The 17,962-nt window shown below is 36.3% G+C and overlaps 1 protein-coding gene across 1 annotated transcript; it reads left to right on the top strand.

Annotated features, from left to right (window-relative positions):
- The first annotated feature begins 6,842 nt into the window (after nucleotides 1–6,842).
- Nucleotides 6,843–17,962, top strand: LOC108277622 (TLC domain-containing protein 4-B). Its single transcript, XM_017490433.3, has 6 exons — nucleotides 6,843–7,197; nucleotides 7,348–7,437; nucleotides 7,524–7,582; nucleotides 11,941–12,035; nucleotides 13,944–14,017; nucleotides 15,133–17,962. The coding sequence occupies exons 1-6, from the start codon at nucleotides 7,043–7,045 to the stop codon at nucleotides 15,449–15,451; spliced, it is 792 nt and encodes a 263-aa protein (XP_017345922.2). The 5' UTR covers nucleotides 6,843–7,042; the 3' UTR covers nucleotides 15,452–17,962.

The following is a 17,962-nucleotide window of genomic DNA, read 5'->3' as shown; positions in this document are numbered from 1 at the left end:
AAATAAGATTTTGTGTGTGTGTGTGTGTGTGTGTGTGTGTGTGTGTGTGTGCCTATAATATATTTTGACAATGTTAAGAAACCATAAATATATTTCACCAGAATTATTTGGAAATTATTTTTATTTTGTTTTTAACCTTGCCTTGGCTATCTGCCTGGACAATATCATGTTGTGTAAGGAGCCAGTTTAACAAAAACAGTGGTAAAAACCAAGTTAGCCTGCGTATATGTGTCTAAAATCTTTCTAGCTAATTAACATTTCCTTACACAGTGAATGTCATGCCTTGATCAAATTCCTGATACTGACATGCTGTTGTGAAACACACATAAACCTAATCAATATAGATTGTAATCACATACCAGTGACTCTCCTGCACTGCGTATGAAGTTTAAATGTAGTTTTCTCCCTTTACACTTTAGGAAATAAGTTGAATTGAACTTGTCATTGGGATGCATGCAAAAGAGAAATATATTTTAGTCTGTAGGTTTCTGAACCATGTATAAAAGAAATTGTTAAAAAATTTAATCATAAAGGTTCACCCATTCAGCCACACATATAATCTGCTCACAGAAGCAGATGGGTGTGTAACCACACAGGTTAATCAAGAACACTTAGCGTTTGCTTAGTTGACTAGCATAGCTGTTCAACCAGTTTCTCAAGTTGAACAAATTTGTTGTTGTTTTGAACTCTGGACAGTGGACCCGTTTGTGGACACATGTAAGAACTACAACCTCCGATTTTGTCTGCCTGTGCAGCACAAATCTCCAGGAGCTAACACAACCATTTATTTCATTTTTAGGCATTTTATAATTCACTTTTAAGACCTTCTTGGAGTTTTTCTAGTTGTTTTCCATTAAACTCCTGCTTGTGTTTCTAATCTATGGTATGTGTGAGTTTTTACTATTTTTTAAACATCAAAAACTAGACGTCATATGAAACATAATCTCCATTTTAGCATTAAAGTGCAGCTAATCTAATGTGCTGGGTATGAATCTTGCAAAAAATGGACTAGAAACTATAAATGGTATGTTTTTAGATTTTCAAAAATTAATATTAGATGTATCCGAATATAATCCTTCAGCCCCACAAAAGAATCCAAGCATATTACAGATCTTAAAACAAACCCAAATTTGAAAACTGGTAGATTATTTCAATTTCATTGGGAATTTATTTGACCATCAGTCATAATGCATACATACTCCATGTAAAATGTCATACATTTAAATCCTGTAATAATGACTTTCTCAAGATGTTCTGCAGATATCTAAACATGTAATACTGGCGCCTGATCCGAGTCACCTACCTGATTTGTATAGCGCATGTGCTCACAGCAGTGACATATTCTACCACATACAGTTGCACATGCATTTCTTTTGTAGTCATTTTGACACTTTTAGACTTCCATAAACATGAATTTGGTAGTTAATCTGCTGGGAGGCTTTTTGAGGTTTGGACATGATTGCCACCAATTACAAGTCAAATGGAAAAGCCATACATATTTTGGGACATTTTGCTAAGGATAGGTCTTCAAATAGTTACATTTATAATCTAACATATGCACTAAGGAAACAAAAATAGTTCAAACCTATTACATAATGCCACAAAAAGCCACTAACTAAAAGCAACTCATAATACTAAGTTAATTTATCTTTTTGTGAAACTATCTTATATACGAGCACATATTGTTTTCCATGTTTTATATTGAAAACAAGAGTGGATTAGGTCTAATTTAAGCCCACATACTTAGAACAAAAAAAATGGTCACCACGTGTTGAACATTATTACATAACAAGGTCTTTGCTAAAATTAGTGAGAGGTTGAGGCCATGATTTCAGATCATTTTCTTTTTCCAGGATATCCTGAGCACGGAGTTGACAGCAAGTCTTGTCTTTTCTTTCCCGGTGCTTCCCTAAACCTTAGCACAGCTATCAGGGGATGTGTGGCTATAAACAGGAAACTGCCTGGAACAACTTTTAGAAAATTACACCAGTTACAAGTTTCTGGACAACCTTCAATGAGCTGAAAGCCACATAAAGTATATTATAGTGTGTGCATAAAGAGTAGGGCTTTATCTGAATGGACTTATGTGGAGCTAAATAATTATGGATAGATAAACATGAAATGTCTTTCACAGGGTTAGGCTGGATGATTTAGCAGATCAGTCAGTGTTTAAAATCTTCCCAGTTTAAAAACAAACCAAAATAATGGTTCCATAAAAACACATATCGTGAATTACATGTAAAATTGTTCCAAATTATAACTAACCCACCCAAGGCAAATGTGATTAAAATATCCCAACTGAACAAGGCATTGCCCAATCTGGCAACACACACCATCTCTGTGCCTTTTCTATCTCTGTCAACATCTTTAACAGCCTTGTGATTAGACTGTATGACTCCTAAGGCACTTTGGATAATAGCTTGTACCAAATGAATAGATGTAAATGTAAATGTTGAATAGTTTGACTTTTACAAATAATCTAGTACATAAAGTGTGGTATTTATTAAAACACTGTTTTCAGGTAGTGTGGATCAGGAAAAACTCGTCAGTAACTCTGAGATATAGATGTAATGTGACCTCCACAATTCGAAGATAATAGAGCCCATTTGTATTAGCTAGTTTATTTCCAGATTGAACTACTTTGTATAGTATACAGGCAACACTGAGGCATGAAAGAAAGCAGGTTTTATGTTCTTGTTATCAAAACAAACAAAAACTGAGAGGATTACATAAATGTCATGGATCAGACACTATCATTTCTGCATTTCATTGTAAACTGTAAACTTTTAGGAAGTAGACTGAAAACGCTAGTGTGGCCAAAACATAAAAACAGCATTTCAAAAAAAAATATCCATTTTAGTGTGGACTAGGTATAAATCAACAAGTTTTATTTGTTGTAACATTTGATTAAGTTTTCTTTACATTCCAACTTGTTCAATCCAGTTTCGGCTGAAATAATAATAAAACAAGAGAACAGATGATGATTTGGACCACCAACATCCAACCAAATCAGAACAGCAATGTTGACTGTCAATTTGGAAAGCTTCTCCACTTTAGCATTCAGGTACTGTATTCTAGCCTAAGCAGAATGTGTGTGTGTGTGTGTGTGTGTGTGTGTGTGTGTGTGTGTGTGTGTGTGTGTGTGTGTGTGTGTGTGTGTTTTTGAGGGAACACTGAAGGGTAGAGCTGGTGCTGGATTTATTTTTTGTGTAACTTTAGCTAACAAAATTACGACTATTGCTTTATGTTTCCTATGCAAATAACCTTTTGGAATATTTACACCATATTTAGGAATACTGATTATCTGAGGAATAATGTGTGTGTGTGTGTGTGTCTTTCTCCACCTACCCTGGAGAAGCATAATTGGTCTAATCTTATATATTATATCTAATCTATCTATCTATCTATCTATCTATCTATCTATCTATATATATATATATATATATATATATATATCTATATCTATCTATCTATATATATATATATATATATATATATATATATATATATATATATATATATATATATATATATATACACACACAAATATTATGACTTCTACATTATTGAGTCAGTACAAAAAACGTTTTAGATTCCTAAAGTTAGTTTACCAGCACAAAATTAATGTTAATGTTACATAAAAATGTTTGTATGTCAGTAAAGAAAGCAGCATATTATGTAAGAGACACTTTTCAGACCAAAAACACAATGAAGTCTGCTGGATTTTGCTACAAAAATAAGAAGCAAATGTGACAGTCAAATTCTCCAGAAGAACCGTGGCTGGTTCTGCAAGATGCTCAATAAAACTTACAGCTCACTTCCTTATAAAACTGCACTAAGTGTACCGGAGACTACTATTTTTATTTTTATTTATTTATTTTTTTGTCACACCAAATATTGACTTTGTTTCATTTAGTACTGTTTACTGCTCTTTATGGTGTTTTTTTAATGTAGAAATATTTACTTTCATTTACTAGAAAATAAACATTTACTTGCACCTTTGCTCCAGCATTTCTTTGATGTGCCTAAAACTTTTGCACAGTACTGTATATCAGCTCTGTCCACGCACATTCTTCAGTTTTTATGCAGTACATCCTGTTTCAGTTGTGGTTGAGTTAGACTAAAATTAAAGGATTAACACTGATGTGAAAATAGTCCTTTCATTATTCTTCCTCTTTCTTTTTTTTATATCAGGCTGTTGTTGTGTTCTGATCAGTGAGTGGGAAGGTGCAATATAAATTAGGCCTTTATGTAAACTTATTATTGTTATTATTATTATTGTTGTTATTATTGTTATTATACCACATTAGCATAAATAATGTCTCTTTCTAGCTTTCCAGGTGCCTGGGAATGTTCTACATTTTGAAAGAATGAATATACCAACTGTTACTGTATTATTTTGAAGGCTTAGCAAGTGCCTAGGAAAAAAATCCCAGCAGCTTCCCTAACCACATAATTGAACTGTGACTACACTGTTAAACTATTTAATGCCATTCTCTTTAAAAATGTGAAGATGTAAGCAGATCTAGTGATGTACTGAGAATGCTGATATTAGGTTGTACAGTTAAATACTGTAAATGTCTCATGTCACTCCACCCCTGATGTTTATATAGCCTAAATGCAGAGGGTGATTTTGTAGACAGTTCAGTGTTTTGTACTTTTTCCCCCTTCTATAGTGTTACACGTGTCAGCAGTAATTCCACACTGCTGGAGGGCAATTCAGACCTGACAAGGTCACTCTGGTTCTTGTATCACTGCCCCTTCTGTCATTATTTCTGATTATGGAGGTATTGACAGAGGGCAGGCAAGACATACTTTCTTGGTGGATTTTAATGTTCTTTTCAATGTTATCAAGATCAATTGATATTATTGACACTACTACTACTAATACTACTACTACTACTACCACTACTACTACTAATATTACTACTACTACTACTACTACCACTATTATTACTACTACTACTACTACTACTACTACTACTAATACTACTACTACTAATCATAATAATAATAAGTACTTTTCAATAACCCAAATACATTTGTGTTAATCATTTATCTTCAGTAAGTGCTTCATCCTGGTCATGGTCACTGAGCCGGAGCTTATACCAGGACCACCGGGCGTGATGCAGGAACACATCCAGGATAGACTGCCGGTCAATTGCAGGGCACCATGCACACACTCATTCACACCTAGGGCCAATAGGTCCAATCCATCTAACAGCATGTTTTTGCAAGGTCGGTGGAGACTGGAGAACCTGGAGAAAACCCAGTGCATACACGGGGAAAACATGTGAAACTCAGACAACAACACAGTGCTGCCTGCTGCAACAGTATGTTGCCCTAACCCAGAGACAGTTACCTTGAAATATGAGGAAACAGAGATAAACACTGATGAGAGACAGATAAACTTACATAAAAATAAGAGACAATGATGTGAGTGGGGAAAGCATCAGGAAAAATGAGATGAAATGACATGAAACAAAATGTCATTCCGCCATTTCCTAGGGGAAATGAGAGACAACGGACTCATTAATGTGCAGTGTAGGACAACTTGATCTTGATAAATCTGTGTATCACAGATTTTAGTATGTTTCAGATTTTTGGAAGGATTTAGTGCTGTGATGTCAGCATAGAGGTGAAAGTCAGCGTATGTAGATAATGATTGGCAGGGGTCCAAGCACTGAGCCTTAGGGAACCCTATGAGTGACACTGGAGGTGATAGAGGTGTGGCCAAAGAGGATAACAGTGTTCTGTCGGTCAGTTAGGAGCAGAGTCCTGAGCGATGAACACCCAGTTCACACAACCTGAACAGGAGAACACTAATATATAATACACGGTTTAATCTTTACAACAAGTATTGTTATTATCATTATCACACATTATCATATGTGACCTTGAAGTAATAAAAAGAAAAAATCTGATTACATTACTTTCATATTGTGATACTTGGCTTACATTAGTGATTACATTTTTTTATGAAGTAATTTGTAACTGTAACGGAATACATTTCTAAAATAACCAAAATAACGCTGAACTTAGTTTTGTAAACACAGAGTGTTTGTTTCTCTGTCTTTAACGAAATCAATTATTTATTATTAAATTAGATATGTAGCTTAACTATGGTGTTTGAAGCAAGGATATGATCAGTTACCCTCACCCACTTTCAATAAGTGCTTTATATTGGTCAGGGTCACTGTATATCTGGAACCTATCCTGGGAATACTGGTGTGAGGTGGGAATACATACTGGATGGGACACCAATACACTCCATCACATGGCACCATGCACACACTCATTCACATCTCGGGTCAGTGCACATACTGGCATGTTTTTGGGAGGTGGGAGGAAACCGGAGAACCCGGAGGAAACCCACATGGACACGAGAAAGAGCAAAACCCAAGCTCATGATTTTTTTTTCTTCTAAAGAATTTATGATATGATTATGAAATTTATCAAAAAACAGGACTAAAGTTACTCCCAGTATGTCAGCTACACTCTTTTTAAAAAGTGTACTTTTAAGGAATCTAGTGTTATAAAGGATAGAGAGAACATATTGAAACATATTTAACATGCATGACTGAACTGTAAAGACCATCTTCAGGAACAAAAATAAACCTGTCTAGTACCTTTTTTTCCCTGACAGTGTATATTATACCGGTTGCTTGTACTCCAATCCTTTTCACATGCATCTCCCAAATCCACTGGTCATTTCACTGTAAAAAGAAGGATACAGCAATATGAGAATCGGTTGTCCAATAGCACTGTATCAGCAGATATGCAAACGGAGCTCCACGCCGGGCATTTGGCAGCAGAGAGCTACTGCAGCAGCACGTGGGACAAGTGATGCTTTTCACCCAGCTGCAAATCTGAAACCAGGAAATGGTCCTTTTTTTTACAGCACAAAGCATGATGTAGCAAAGTGAGGAATATACTGCATGCTGCAGTGAGAACAGCAGTGTGTATAGATGGTCTCTTTCCTCTATCCTGTGCTGTCTCTGTCCCTCTCTCACACTTACTCTTTCTGCAGGACGAGGTGGCTATGGAGCCTCTGAGCATCACCGTGGTGTTGGTTAGTCTCAGCAGTTTCCTCGTCTCTCAGTGGATCTTTTACGTCGCATGCCCATGGCTGTCCGAGCGCCTCATTCCAGCTTTCCTCACACTCACACACAAGCAGAGGACAGAGTGGAGCTCCAGGTCAATTTTCTTTTATTATTATGTCTTTTTTGTATGTTTCCTGCAAGAATGTAAAACCATGTGTATTTGTGTATAGGAGTATCATTTTATGTTTGCATGACCTTATTTCATGTCATGTTATAAAATGCAAGCTTTGTGTATCCCAAACAGGGCCGTTTCCACATTCCATGCTTTGGTCGTGGGACTTTTTTGTCTCTACATATTAGTTTTTGATGAAGCTATCAAGAAAGACCCCATTTGGTGAGAGTTTTATTGTGATATTATTTATGTTTAAAATTGTCCATTCGTTCATAATTGTAGATTGATGTTCATATCTCTTTTTAAAGGGGAGATCCAACGCTGGTAAAACTGAACGTGGGTGTAACCACAGGCTACCTCATCTCAGGTGGGGACCTTTACAACCATTTTACCTTTAAATTCGTACCACAGGTCAGTCGTAGGGCCTATATCGAAATATCAATTGGCCAGATATTAAACTTACATTTCTTTTTGTGTGAGAGTGAGAGTTCTGCATTGTGAGGTATGTACAGTATACTATATGCTCATAATGATATACATACAGTGGGGGAAATAATCAACATTTTTTTCAGTAAATATATTTCCAATGAGGTTATTCAGATTAAAGTTTTATCAGACAACAGTATGAACTCAAGAAATCCAGAAATATAAAGAATTCACAACATTAAAGTCCATAAATAAAGTTGTGTGTAATAAAGTGGAATGACACAGGAAAAAAGTATTGAACACGCTAAGAAAAAGCAGTTCCCCAAGGCAAGGTAAGGCAAGCGACCAGTTGAAATCCGTAAGTAATTATAACCCCTATCTGTGCAAATTAATATCAGCTGGGTTAGTAAATTGATGGTCTATAAAAACGCTTTTCGTTACCAAGGTGTCACACACAAGAAACATATGATGGGTAAAAGCAAAGAGCTCTCCCAAGACCTTCACAACCTTATTGTTGCGAAGCATATTGATGGATTCGGATACAGACGTATTTCAAAACTTTTGAATCTTCAAGTAAGCACCATTGGGACCATTATCCGAAAGTGGACTCAACATCACTCCGTCATCCACCGGCCACGCACAGGAGCTTCTCGCAAGATTTCTGACCAGGGATTCAGAAGAATAGTCAGAAGAGTAGCCTAAGAGCCAAGGACCACTCGGAAAGAGCTCCAGAAACATTTGGAGGCAGCAGGTGCCATTGTCACAGAGAAAACAATAGGCAATGCAATCCACTGCTCACGCTCAGCCCGGAAAACTCCATTACTAAAGAAAAGGCATGTCAAAGCTTGTTTAAAGTTTGCTACAACTAATTTGGACAAGCCTATGAAATACTGGGAGAGTGTAGTCTGGTGAGACGAGAGCAAAATGTAACTTTTTAGCTGTCATACTACACACCATGTTTGGAGAAGAAATGGCACTGCACATCACACTAAAAACACAATATCAACAATGAAGTCTGGAGGTGGAAGCATCATGGTGTCGGGCTGTTTTTCATCGCATGGTACTGGCAGATTTCATATAATTGAAGGAATGATGAATGGAGCCCTTTACTGGAAGATTCTTGAGAAGAATCTGCTGCCATCCACCAGGGTGATGAAGATGAGACGTGGGTGGACCTTCCAGCAGGACAATGATCCAAAACAGGAAACTCTCAATTGGTTCCAGAGAAAAAAATCAAGGTGTTTGAATGACCCAGTCAATCACCTGACTTTTATCCAATTGGACAAGATTTAAAGACTATATGTTTAGAAGAATGGGCCAAAGTCAAACCTTAATACTGCAGCTGATTAAATTCTTCATACAGGAAGCATCTTGAAGCTGTTATTACAAACAAACGCTTCTCCACTAAGTATTAAATACATTTCAGTTAGTGTGTTCAATACTTTTTACCTGTGCCACTTTATTACACATAACTTTATTTATGGACTTTGATGTGAATTCTTTATATTTACAACTAAATTCTTTTTTAAAGAAAAAACTTTTTTTTTAGTTGAAAATTTCATGTGAATAGACTCATTGGAAATATATTTACTAAAAAAAATGTTGACGCATCCAATACTTATTTCCCCCACTGTATATGCTGAACTACATCAGAAAACACTGTATCAGAAGTGTCGCTATGGGGTGGATTTCGGGTTTGAATCCCTGTAATATTTTATGACATTTCCAAATGATTATTTGTGACTGGTTGACATAGCCCACATATAGTACATCACAACTGATTATGAATGTGCCAACTAAGATAATTTTTTTTACAGTAGCTGTGCTGTAATATTGCCCATAAAAGGTCAACATTAACACTAACAATGAGGCATCATTATGAACATGTTGTTTAGTTTGTTTAATCACACTGAAACAGGATTAAGCGATCAGGATTGTTCCTGTTTCTGTTTAAAAGGTACTAGCCACCTACCTACACTGAATGCAAAAAACAACTCAGTGAACAGACACTTTAAATTCCACTCCTCGTACTGTCTGACTAGTAATAGCGTGATGTGCAGTGCCATTTCTTCTCCAAACATGGTGTGTAGTAATACCCATACTAATGTATGAGCACATTATTAGCAATTTAATTGTACAGATCATGTAGTGATTTTACATAGCCCATTTCATCATTGACTCTGAAATGAATCCCTGGCTACGCCACTGTGCTGTATACTATACTATATACATACACTCTGAGAAAAGGGGTTCTTCAAAGTTCCTGTAGATAGTTAAAGTTGTAGTTGTTGAGTTAAAACCTCTAAGAGTACTCTCAGAGAGACAAAGTGTGTACTATTTCTGTACTGTGTCTGCAATTTGATTGCTGAGTTACTGTGTAACCAAAATTCGTTAACTATTAATGCTTTATGCTTTATATAAATGCCTTATGGCCAGAGATAAAATTGGCAGTTCTTTAGATGGTAACACCGTCTAGCTTTTCAAATAGAAATATTTACGAGTTCCGCCACAGGACAAATTATGGCTAATGATCTGGTCTATACTAAGAAACGTTAAGCTGTCATGTACAGGTAAAAATTAAAGAGCCATTGAGGACAAATCCATCCATACATCCATTTTCCGTACTGCTTATCCTACACAGGGTTGCAGGGAGCCTGAAGCCTGTCCCAGGGAGCCTTGTCCCAGGGCACAAGGCAGAGGACACCCTGGACGGGGTGCCAACCCATCGTAGAGCACAATCACACAAACATTCATACACTAAGAACAATCTGAAAATTCCAAACAGCCTACAATGCATAGCTTTGGACTGGGGAGAAAACCAAAGTACCAGGAGGAAGCCCCCAAAGCATGGGGAGAACATGCAAACTCCACGCACACAGGGTGGGGGCGGGATTCGAGCCCCCAACCCGGGACATGCAATTCAAGCATGGTAACCACTAAGCCACAGTGCCCTTGAGGGCAAATATTAATTGTTATCTAAAATAAAGTATAAAACTAGCAGACTAACAAGCTAGTATTTACCAAGTGCTAGATAAAAAAAGTTAAATCAAGACATCTTAAGGGTCTCTCATTTTGCTCCCCTGAGGGAACCCTTATTGGAACCCTACAACCAAGAGAGGAATCTAGAACCCTTATCCATCCAAAGAACCACCGAGGCACCCTTCTTGCTATGTATGACTAGAAGGTATGTTTTTGGGTTAGCAGCAACATTTACATGAAAATACTGCAGTGTAAACACTGAGTAGTAGGTTACATTTAGCTGGAAATATTCATGTTGATGACATACTGAACACTACATGCATGAAATACTGCTTTCAGGTGGGGTTCAGTATGAACGGTATTCTCAGTATGCCAATATGTCACATCCACCCTGATTCCGTCCCTGTTCACTCACCATACTCCACTACATTCCTTACATACATTCATTTTGTGGTCAGTGCTTCTTGTTCTCATTTTCTCTTGCTATGATAGTTATTTGTTTCACCTGTTTGCTTGCTATTCCTTGCAATTCTGTATATTAATCACTGCTTGGTTTCCTTGGTGATGTATTCCATGTATAAGGGTGTGTTAATGCGTGGTGGGTTTTATAGTTGTGCCAATACTGTTCCTGATGTTGAGCGTTTTTTTTTTTTTTTTTTTTTTTTTTTTTTAGGTTTTGGTTTTGTCCCTTTTTTTGTTTAGGAAAATGTATTACACTTCAGTCTTTTTGTTTGCATCTGTCTGTGTTTTGACCCTCTTTGATTATGATTCTTTAATATTATTTCCTACTGCATTTTTGGGTACTTGTGTATCTTCTGCTGGCAGTACCTGCTTCACTAAAACTATTGATGTCTGCTTAATTCTATCAGCTGATTTTATAGGCTACCAGACCTTTCAGCTCCTGGTGACAATTTCTGTATCAGTCAGGCCTTAAAGAGTAGCAGCTCTTCACCTTCTTAGTGTTCCTCAATCTTTTTACTTAGAATAATCTTCCAATAAAATTATTTTCAATTACTGTATCTATTCAATTGGTTGAGAAGTAGCTAATTAGCAGCACAATCTGTGTTACATAAGTAACAATCAAAATAAAATGTACCTGTATGTAACCACAGGTTCATTTTGAATAATGATCATTGTACTGTAAAGTGTGCCATTGCTGTCCTGTCTCCTGTGCCATCTCCTGTGCTATCTCCTGTGACAAATTTGAGATTAAAAAATTTGCAGTGGCCCTTTCCATCAGAAGTGAAAATGTTGATAATGTTGGTGTCATACTGTTTGGTTAAAATGGAGCTTAGACACTGTGCTTTGTTTCTTTTTCAGATCTGCTGCTTATGATCTACTTCTGGGATTTCATAGGAGAGAAGTATTTTGTCATACACCACCTTGCTGCTCTTTATGCTTATTATTATGTACTGGTGAGTTTGTAGATTTGACAGATTGAAGATACTGACTACGAAATGTCATTTTGCGTTCTACTTATTGATATACTTATTGGATTTTTTATTAGCATAATTGTAATATGCCATAATTATAATATGTACAGTGAATCCGGAAAGTATTCACAGCGCTTCACTTTTCCCACATTTTGTTATGTTACAGCCTTATTCCAAAATGGATTAAATTCATTATTTTCCTCAAAATTCTACAAACAATGCCCCATAATGTCAACATGAAAGAAGTTTGCGTGAAATCTTTGCAAATTTATTTAAAAAAAAAAAAAAGCACATGTACAAACAAAAATCATCTTAGAAAGTGAACTACAAGGCTTCTGTACATACAGATCAGAAATATAGTAAAAATAAAAGAGACTATAAGAACTCAGTAATACAGCTATTACAAATCTAAGAGGACAAAACTAAACTAGACTAGTTTATAGGCAGTATAATTATAAAGGTAAATAAAATGCCTGGTACCTAAATAGAACAAAGTGACATACTGTAAATATCTATCTATATCTGATATACAATAATAATAATAATAATAATAATAATAATAATAATAATAATAATAATAATAAACCTAATTAAGACAATTATGATTAAAATTGTAGGTTCTAGGTTTTGTTGTATTATCATATGTATATTTTTTTACTGTACAGGTATCTTTTTGTTCAAGCAATATAAACATATCCACAAAAGTGCAAATTAATGATTGCTCTACAATGAGGTTCTTATAGCTTAAGATAAACAAGACGAACCTTTACAACTTCAAACTTCAATTTAGTTTAATTTTCTTTAATAGCTATAAAAACTCTAAAAGCTCCAAAACCAATGTTTATTTATTTATCATTATTTATTAAATAATTATTAATGTTTTTTAAATTTTTTTTATTCCTGCTCCCAGGCTACCCGAGTTACCTGAGGTAACCAAGGATTTATTTTTGGGCTCTGGTGTGTGTAAATGAAACTCTTACGTGGTTGGGATTCCCTCAAGACTAACTATGTGCAGGAGTTGTTCAGTGATAACGTTCCACACCAGTGCTTTCCTTAATGACTGTGAAAGAAAACATGTTCTCCATGTACACTGGCTGGAAACATAACGATTTTATCTTTTGCCTTGGTTTACTGAGAATATACACTATTATTTAAAATGTTTAAAATCATCTCTCACAGGTTAAACACTAATTATTTTATTATTTTGTCAGATAAATAAAATATAAAATTGCTAAATAATATAAGCTACAAACAAATACAGTGCCCTCCACTAATATTGGCAAAGGTATATTTTTTTTGGATAAACCTGTGTTTTGTTTGCAATTGTTTGATATCTTTGAGATACATTTGAGTATTTTTCTGAATTCTTTTAGCAAAAGATCAAAAGGTTAAACGATAAAGAATTTTTTCCCCCCATATATATCAAGGGTGCTAATATTAGTGGAGGGCACTATATGTAATTAAAATTTGTTTTGCATTCCAACAATTCTGGAAAAAATAATAAAGGGTCAATGGATATCTAATATACTGCAGTTATCTTTGTATATGTATTGTACGCTTATTTCTCCATAAAGTATTCATTTGAAGATTTTACCACCATTTTCTTTCTAAATACGAGACGGTTATTTATTGTAATAATAATATAATTTATCTTAATGTTATTTCGAATGCTAAACAACTTTCTACATCATTTTGGTATTTTCCTAAGCATATCTGACATTTTAATTCTACAAATGTTTGAAACCCATGAGCATCATATTAGAATTTTATATATTATGGGTTAGACATACTAAAATGGATGACAAAATGCATTTCACATTAAGGAGTCCAGTCATTTTGAATATTAGTGTATGACCACTTTATTCAGGTGATTTTTTTTTTTTTTTTTAGAGTCAGGGAATATTGCCCTATTTTGCCAATTTCCGTCTGCTTGCTGAATTCTCCACCCCCTTTGTGAACCAGAGGTGAGTTATATAAAAGTTATATAACATCACGCGCACACACACACACACACACACACACACACACACACACACACACACACACTTACACACAGTACACACTTTAACTTTAACAACTGGTTACAATTCTTAACTGAGTGGTAGGCATCTTCTGATGAGATATATCAAGATATGCAGTAATATACAGTAGAACATACAGAGCATTATTGTCATGGACACATTTCTGATCAGCACTTGGATTCCCAAGATACGGTTGAGTGCAAAAGTTTGCACCCCTTTTTTTTTCCTCCCACATCCCAAGAAACATCCCAGTAGGTGGAATGGCAATACTAAATTTTATGAATGTTTGTGCATGCATGTGTCCCACCCTGGGTGTATTCCTGCCTCACGACAAGTGTTCCTAGGATACACTTCAGATCCACGTCAACCTTTAACAGGATAAAGCGGTTAATAAAGACCTGGAGACATCGTTTCAAACTATGTTACTGTTGATTCTGTGTGTGTTTTTGGATTAATGTCTTGTTACAGGATACACCCAAGGTTCATGTTTTAACATTTTTTGTTGTTTCTGTACTGTGTTTTACATAAATTGCAAAATGGAAGTATATTGGAGGTACTTTATTCAATTCAGAAACAACGGGGATGCAAACTTGCCCTTAACGGTAAAGTATGACCTATTTGGAAGATATTTTTTCACGATACATTCAAAAACAAGAACTCAGGGTTCTAGCTCATTTTCTACCAGCCTGACAGATGACTGGAATGAACATAGTGATTAGCGTGATCATTAATAGATGTTTAGAAACCCATACCCATAACCAAGTAGCAACAAAAAGTTCTGTCCCTGATTTTGGTGCCAATTTGCAATTTGTTATTGTTGTTGTTTTTTTTTTTGTTGTTGTTGTTGTTGTTCTGATAATTTTGTAAAAGTTTGACAAACACAACAGCCAGAACATGAACATTTTAAAATTGTGACAATATCATAAAACAGGAAAAACTTAAGATCATAAATGTGATATCGACACATGCCTACTCAAATGTCGTCTCTGACTGCTCATTAGGATGACTAACTCAGACGTCATGTTTGTCTTAATAGTAACCACATGATGTGATTTCAGGTGGTTTCTTCAGGTTCTGGTCTATGACAAGCTTTCCAAACCCAGTATTGTTAATGGAGTAGCCATGGCGTGCTCTTTTTTCCTGGTGAGGATCGCAGTCATCCCAGTCTACTACAGCCAAATGTACAGTGTGTATGGTACCGAGGCTTTCTACAGACTCACACTCGGGGCTCGCAGTGCCTGGATTCTCAGCAGCCTCTGCCTTGACATCATGAATGTCATGTGGATGCGCAAGATCCTTCGGGGCTGTCTCAAAGTCCTACACTCCAGCAGAGGCCAAAAACCAGTGACAGAATTGGAGAAGCCAAAAACTGACTGAGACTGAGAAAGTTAAGCCTAGTCAACTTTTATTGGTGTCTCATCCTTATAGACAAATGCTGTGATGTTAAATATTAAGCCTCCACGACCATGAGGGAGCATGCAAGACAATACAGGATTACTATACACCGGCCTACATAAAGAGCAAATAGTGAGCACTTTGTAGGTGTACAATTACTGACTGTAGCCCACGTGGATGAACAAATGGACAAATTGTCAGTTCTCCTTTACTCTCAATGGATAGAAACCTCAAAACCAGCTGCTCAAACTATTTGAACTTGTCTATCTGAACGTGACTGCACTCAGGAGAGCAAAGCAAACAAACATTGTTCTAAAATCACATTATAGTTAGCATTAGCATTAAAAAGTGTACAGTTTCCATCCACTTTCCATACTGCTTATCCTACACAGGGTTGTGGAGGAGCCTGGAGCCTATCCCAGGGAACACGGGGCACAAGGCGGGGGACACCCTGGGCTAGGTGCCAACCCATCACAGGGCACAATTGCACAAACATTCACACACTACAGACAACTGGAAATGCCAGTCAACCTACAATGCATGTCTTTAGACTGGGGGAGGAAACCCCAAAGCACAGGGAGAACATTCAAGCACCGTGCACACAGGTTGGAAGCGGGATGGAGGCCCCAATCCCAAGTTGCGAGGCAAAAGTGCCAACCACTAAGCCACCTTCCCCCTCAGACATGTTAATAGATTTTATTTCACGTTAATAAACTTCAAAATTCACCACTTACCTTGAAAAGACAGCGAGGGCACTGTGTTAGGGTATCTTTCAAGCAACATGAGCACAGGCCAAAACATTATTAAAGTGAGACAGGAGGAAGGGGGCGGGGCTTCCAGAGAGTGTCAGTTACTATCTGAGAGTTCAAAACTCTTGTGTAATTGTCAGCCATTCCAGGTTGTCACTTGACATTTTTAATATGAAAAAAGAAGACTGAACCTTTGGTATAGTTATATTTGGTATAGTTTGGTATAACTCAACTTTGATGTTAAAATGTGGAGCCCCTTTTCATTGATAAATGGAGTAAAGGAAGGCTGACAAATTGTGCATCTCAAGAGACGGTGTACAGTAAGTTGTAATCTTACTTAATAAATTGTAATCTTCAAAGTGACCTACCTTTATGGTAGATATAAATTATTATCTAAACTAGCCAATTAGAGAAGGTGCAATTTTGGTGTACCTGAAAAACTGGCAAGTCCTGACAGCGCCTACTCCAAGTGTACCTGCAAACAGTTTCAATATGTATTACAAATGAACTCTTCACAGATTAACCGAAGGACTGCGGATGAAAATCCGGACAATCGAAACCAACGATGCTAAGCTGCTATGAAGCGAAACCAAATTTGCCTTTATTTTATCGGATGCAATAAAGTCAGCACAACATCAGCACAGTTTAACATAAAGGAACTAACAAGTCCATGGGTTGTGACTGGAGCAAAATGGATGCCATGTCTTATATGTTATACATACTATAAGGGACCATGCATGCCTATAAAAATGATTTTAATTATGGATTCTCCGAATGAATGTATGTACTCAAACCCACTTGAAGCAGCCTGTATAAAAACGGTCTTCTCCAGCATATCATATGAATTGTGATTTGGGTTTTTTTTTAAATCAGAAAGCTGCCTATGTGCTATTTCAACCATAACTTTCAATGTGCAACTACATATAATTTACTTAGTTGAGTTTATATATTTGTTTAATGAAGACAATGCATGTCTTTGGACAGCGGAGGAAACCTCCGAAGCACGGGGAGAACACACACACATGGCGGAGACAGAATTAGAACCCCCAACCCTGGAGGTGTGAGGCAAACGTGCTAACCACTAAGCCTATGTGGCATTATAGAATTTTAAAAAAATCATTAATCAGGGGAGAAAAAATGTATAATAATATGATATTCCTGAACTCCTGAAAGTTGCCCTGACAATTCTGTAGTACAGTTGAAACTGACTTGTTAAAAACCATATTTTACTACTGATTATAAACTTCTCCCCCACAACAGACATTTTTAAATCCAATTTATTCTCCAGGGCATTTGAGTCATTTTAAGATCTCCATCATCCACAGCTATCTGTTTGTTTCTGTCTTGTTACTTTATTATTATTTTTTTGTGTGGTCTCCCTGTTGTCTTATTTAATCTATTTGGTTTCTTAATTATGGTGTTTTTATTTGATTTAATCTTTATCTTATACTGATTTGATTTTACTGTGCTGCACTTTGGGTGATGTTTAGATGTGCTATAGAAATAAAGCTGACTTGACTTGACTTGATGCTGTATCCACTTCAGATACAAACACTTCAGTAAAACCTCATCATGCTCCAACTTTAGGCTAAAAAAATCCAACTACATGGTGACAGGCAGGATCCACAGCCAATCAGCAGTGATAGAGAGAGTAAGAGTGTAAACAAAGTAAGAATGAATAAAATATATAAGAAAATGTATTCAGGACCGATGGAGCATTACTTTGTTTGTATTTCTTCCTCAA

The sequence above is a fragment of the Ictalurus punctatus genome, chromosome 17 (assembly GCF_001660625.3).
Source record: "Ictalurus punctatus breed USDA103 chromosome 17, Coco_2.0, whole genome shotgun sequence".
Classification (NCBI taxonomy): Eukaryota; Metazoa; Chordata; class Actinopteri; order Siluriformes; family Ictaluridae; genus Ictalurus; species Ictalurus punctatus.
Note: the sequence above shows the minus strand (reverse complement) of the source record. Positions and strands in the feature narration are given on the sequence as shown.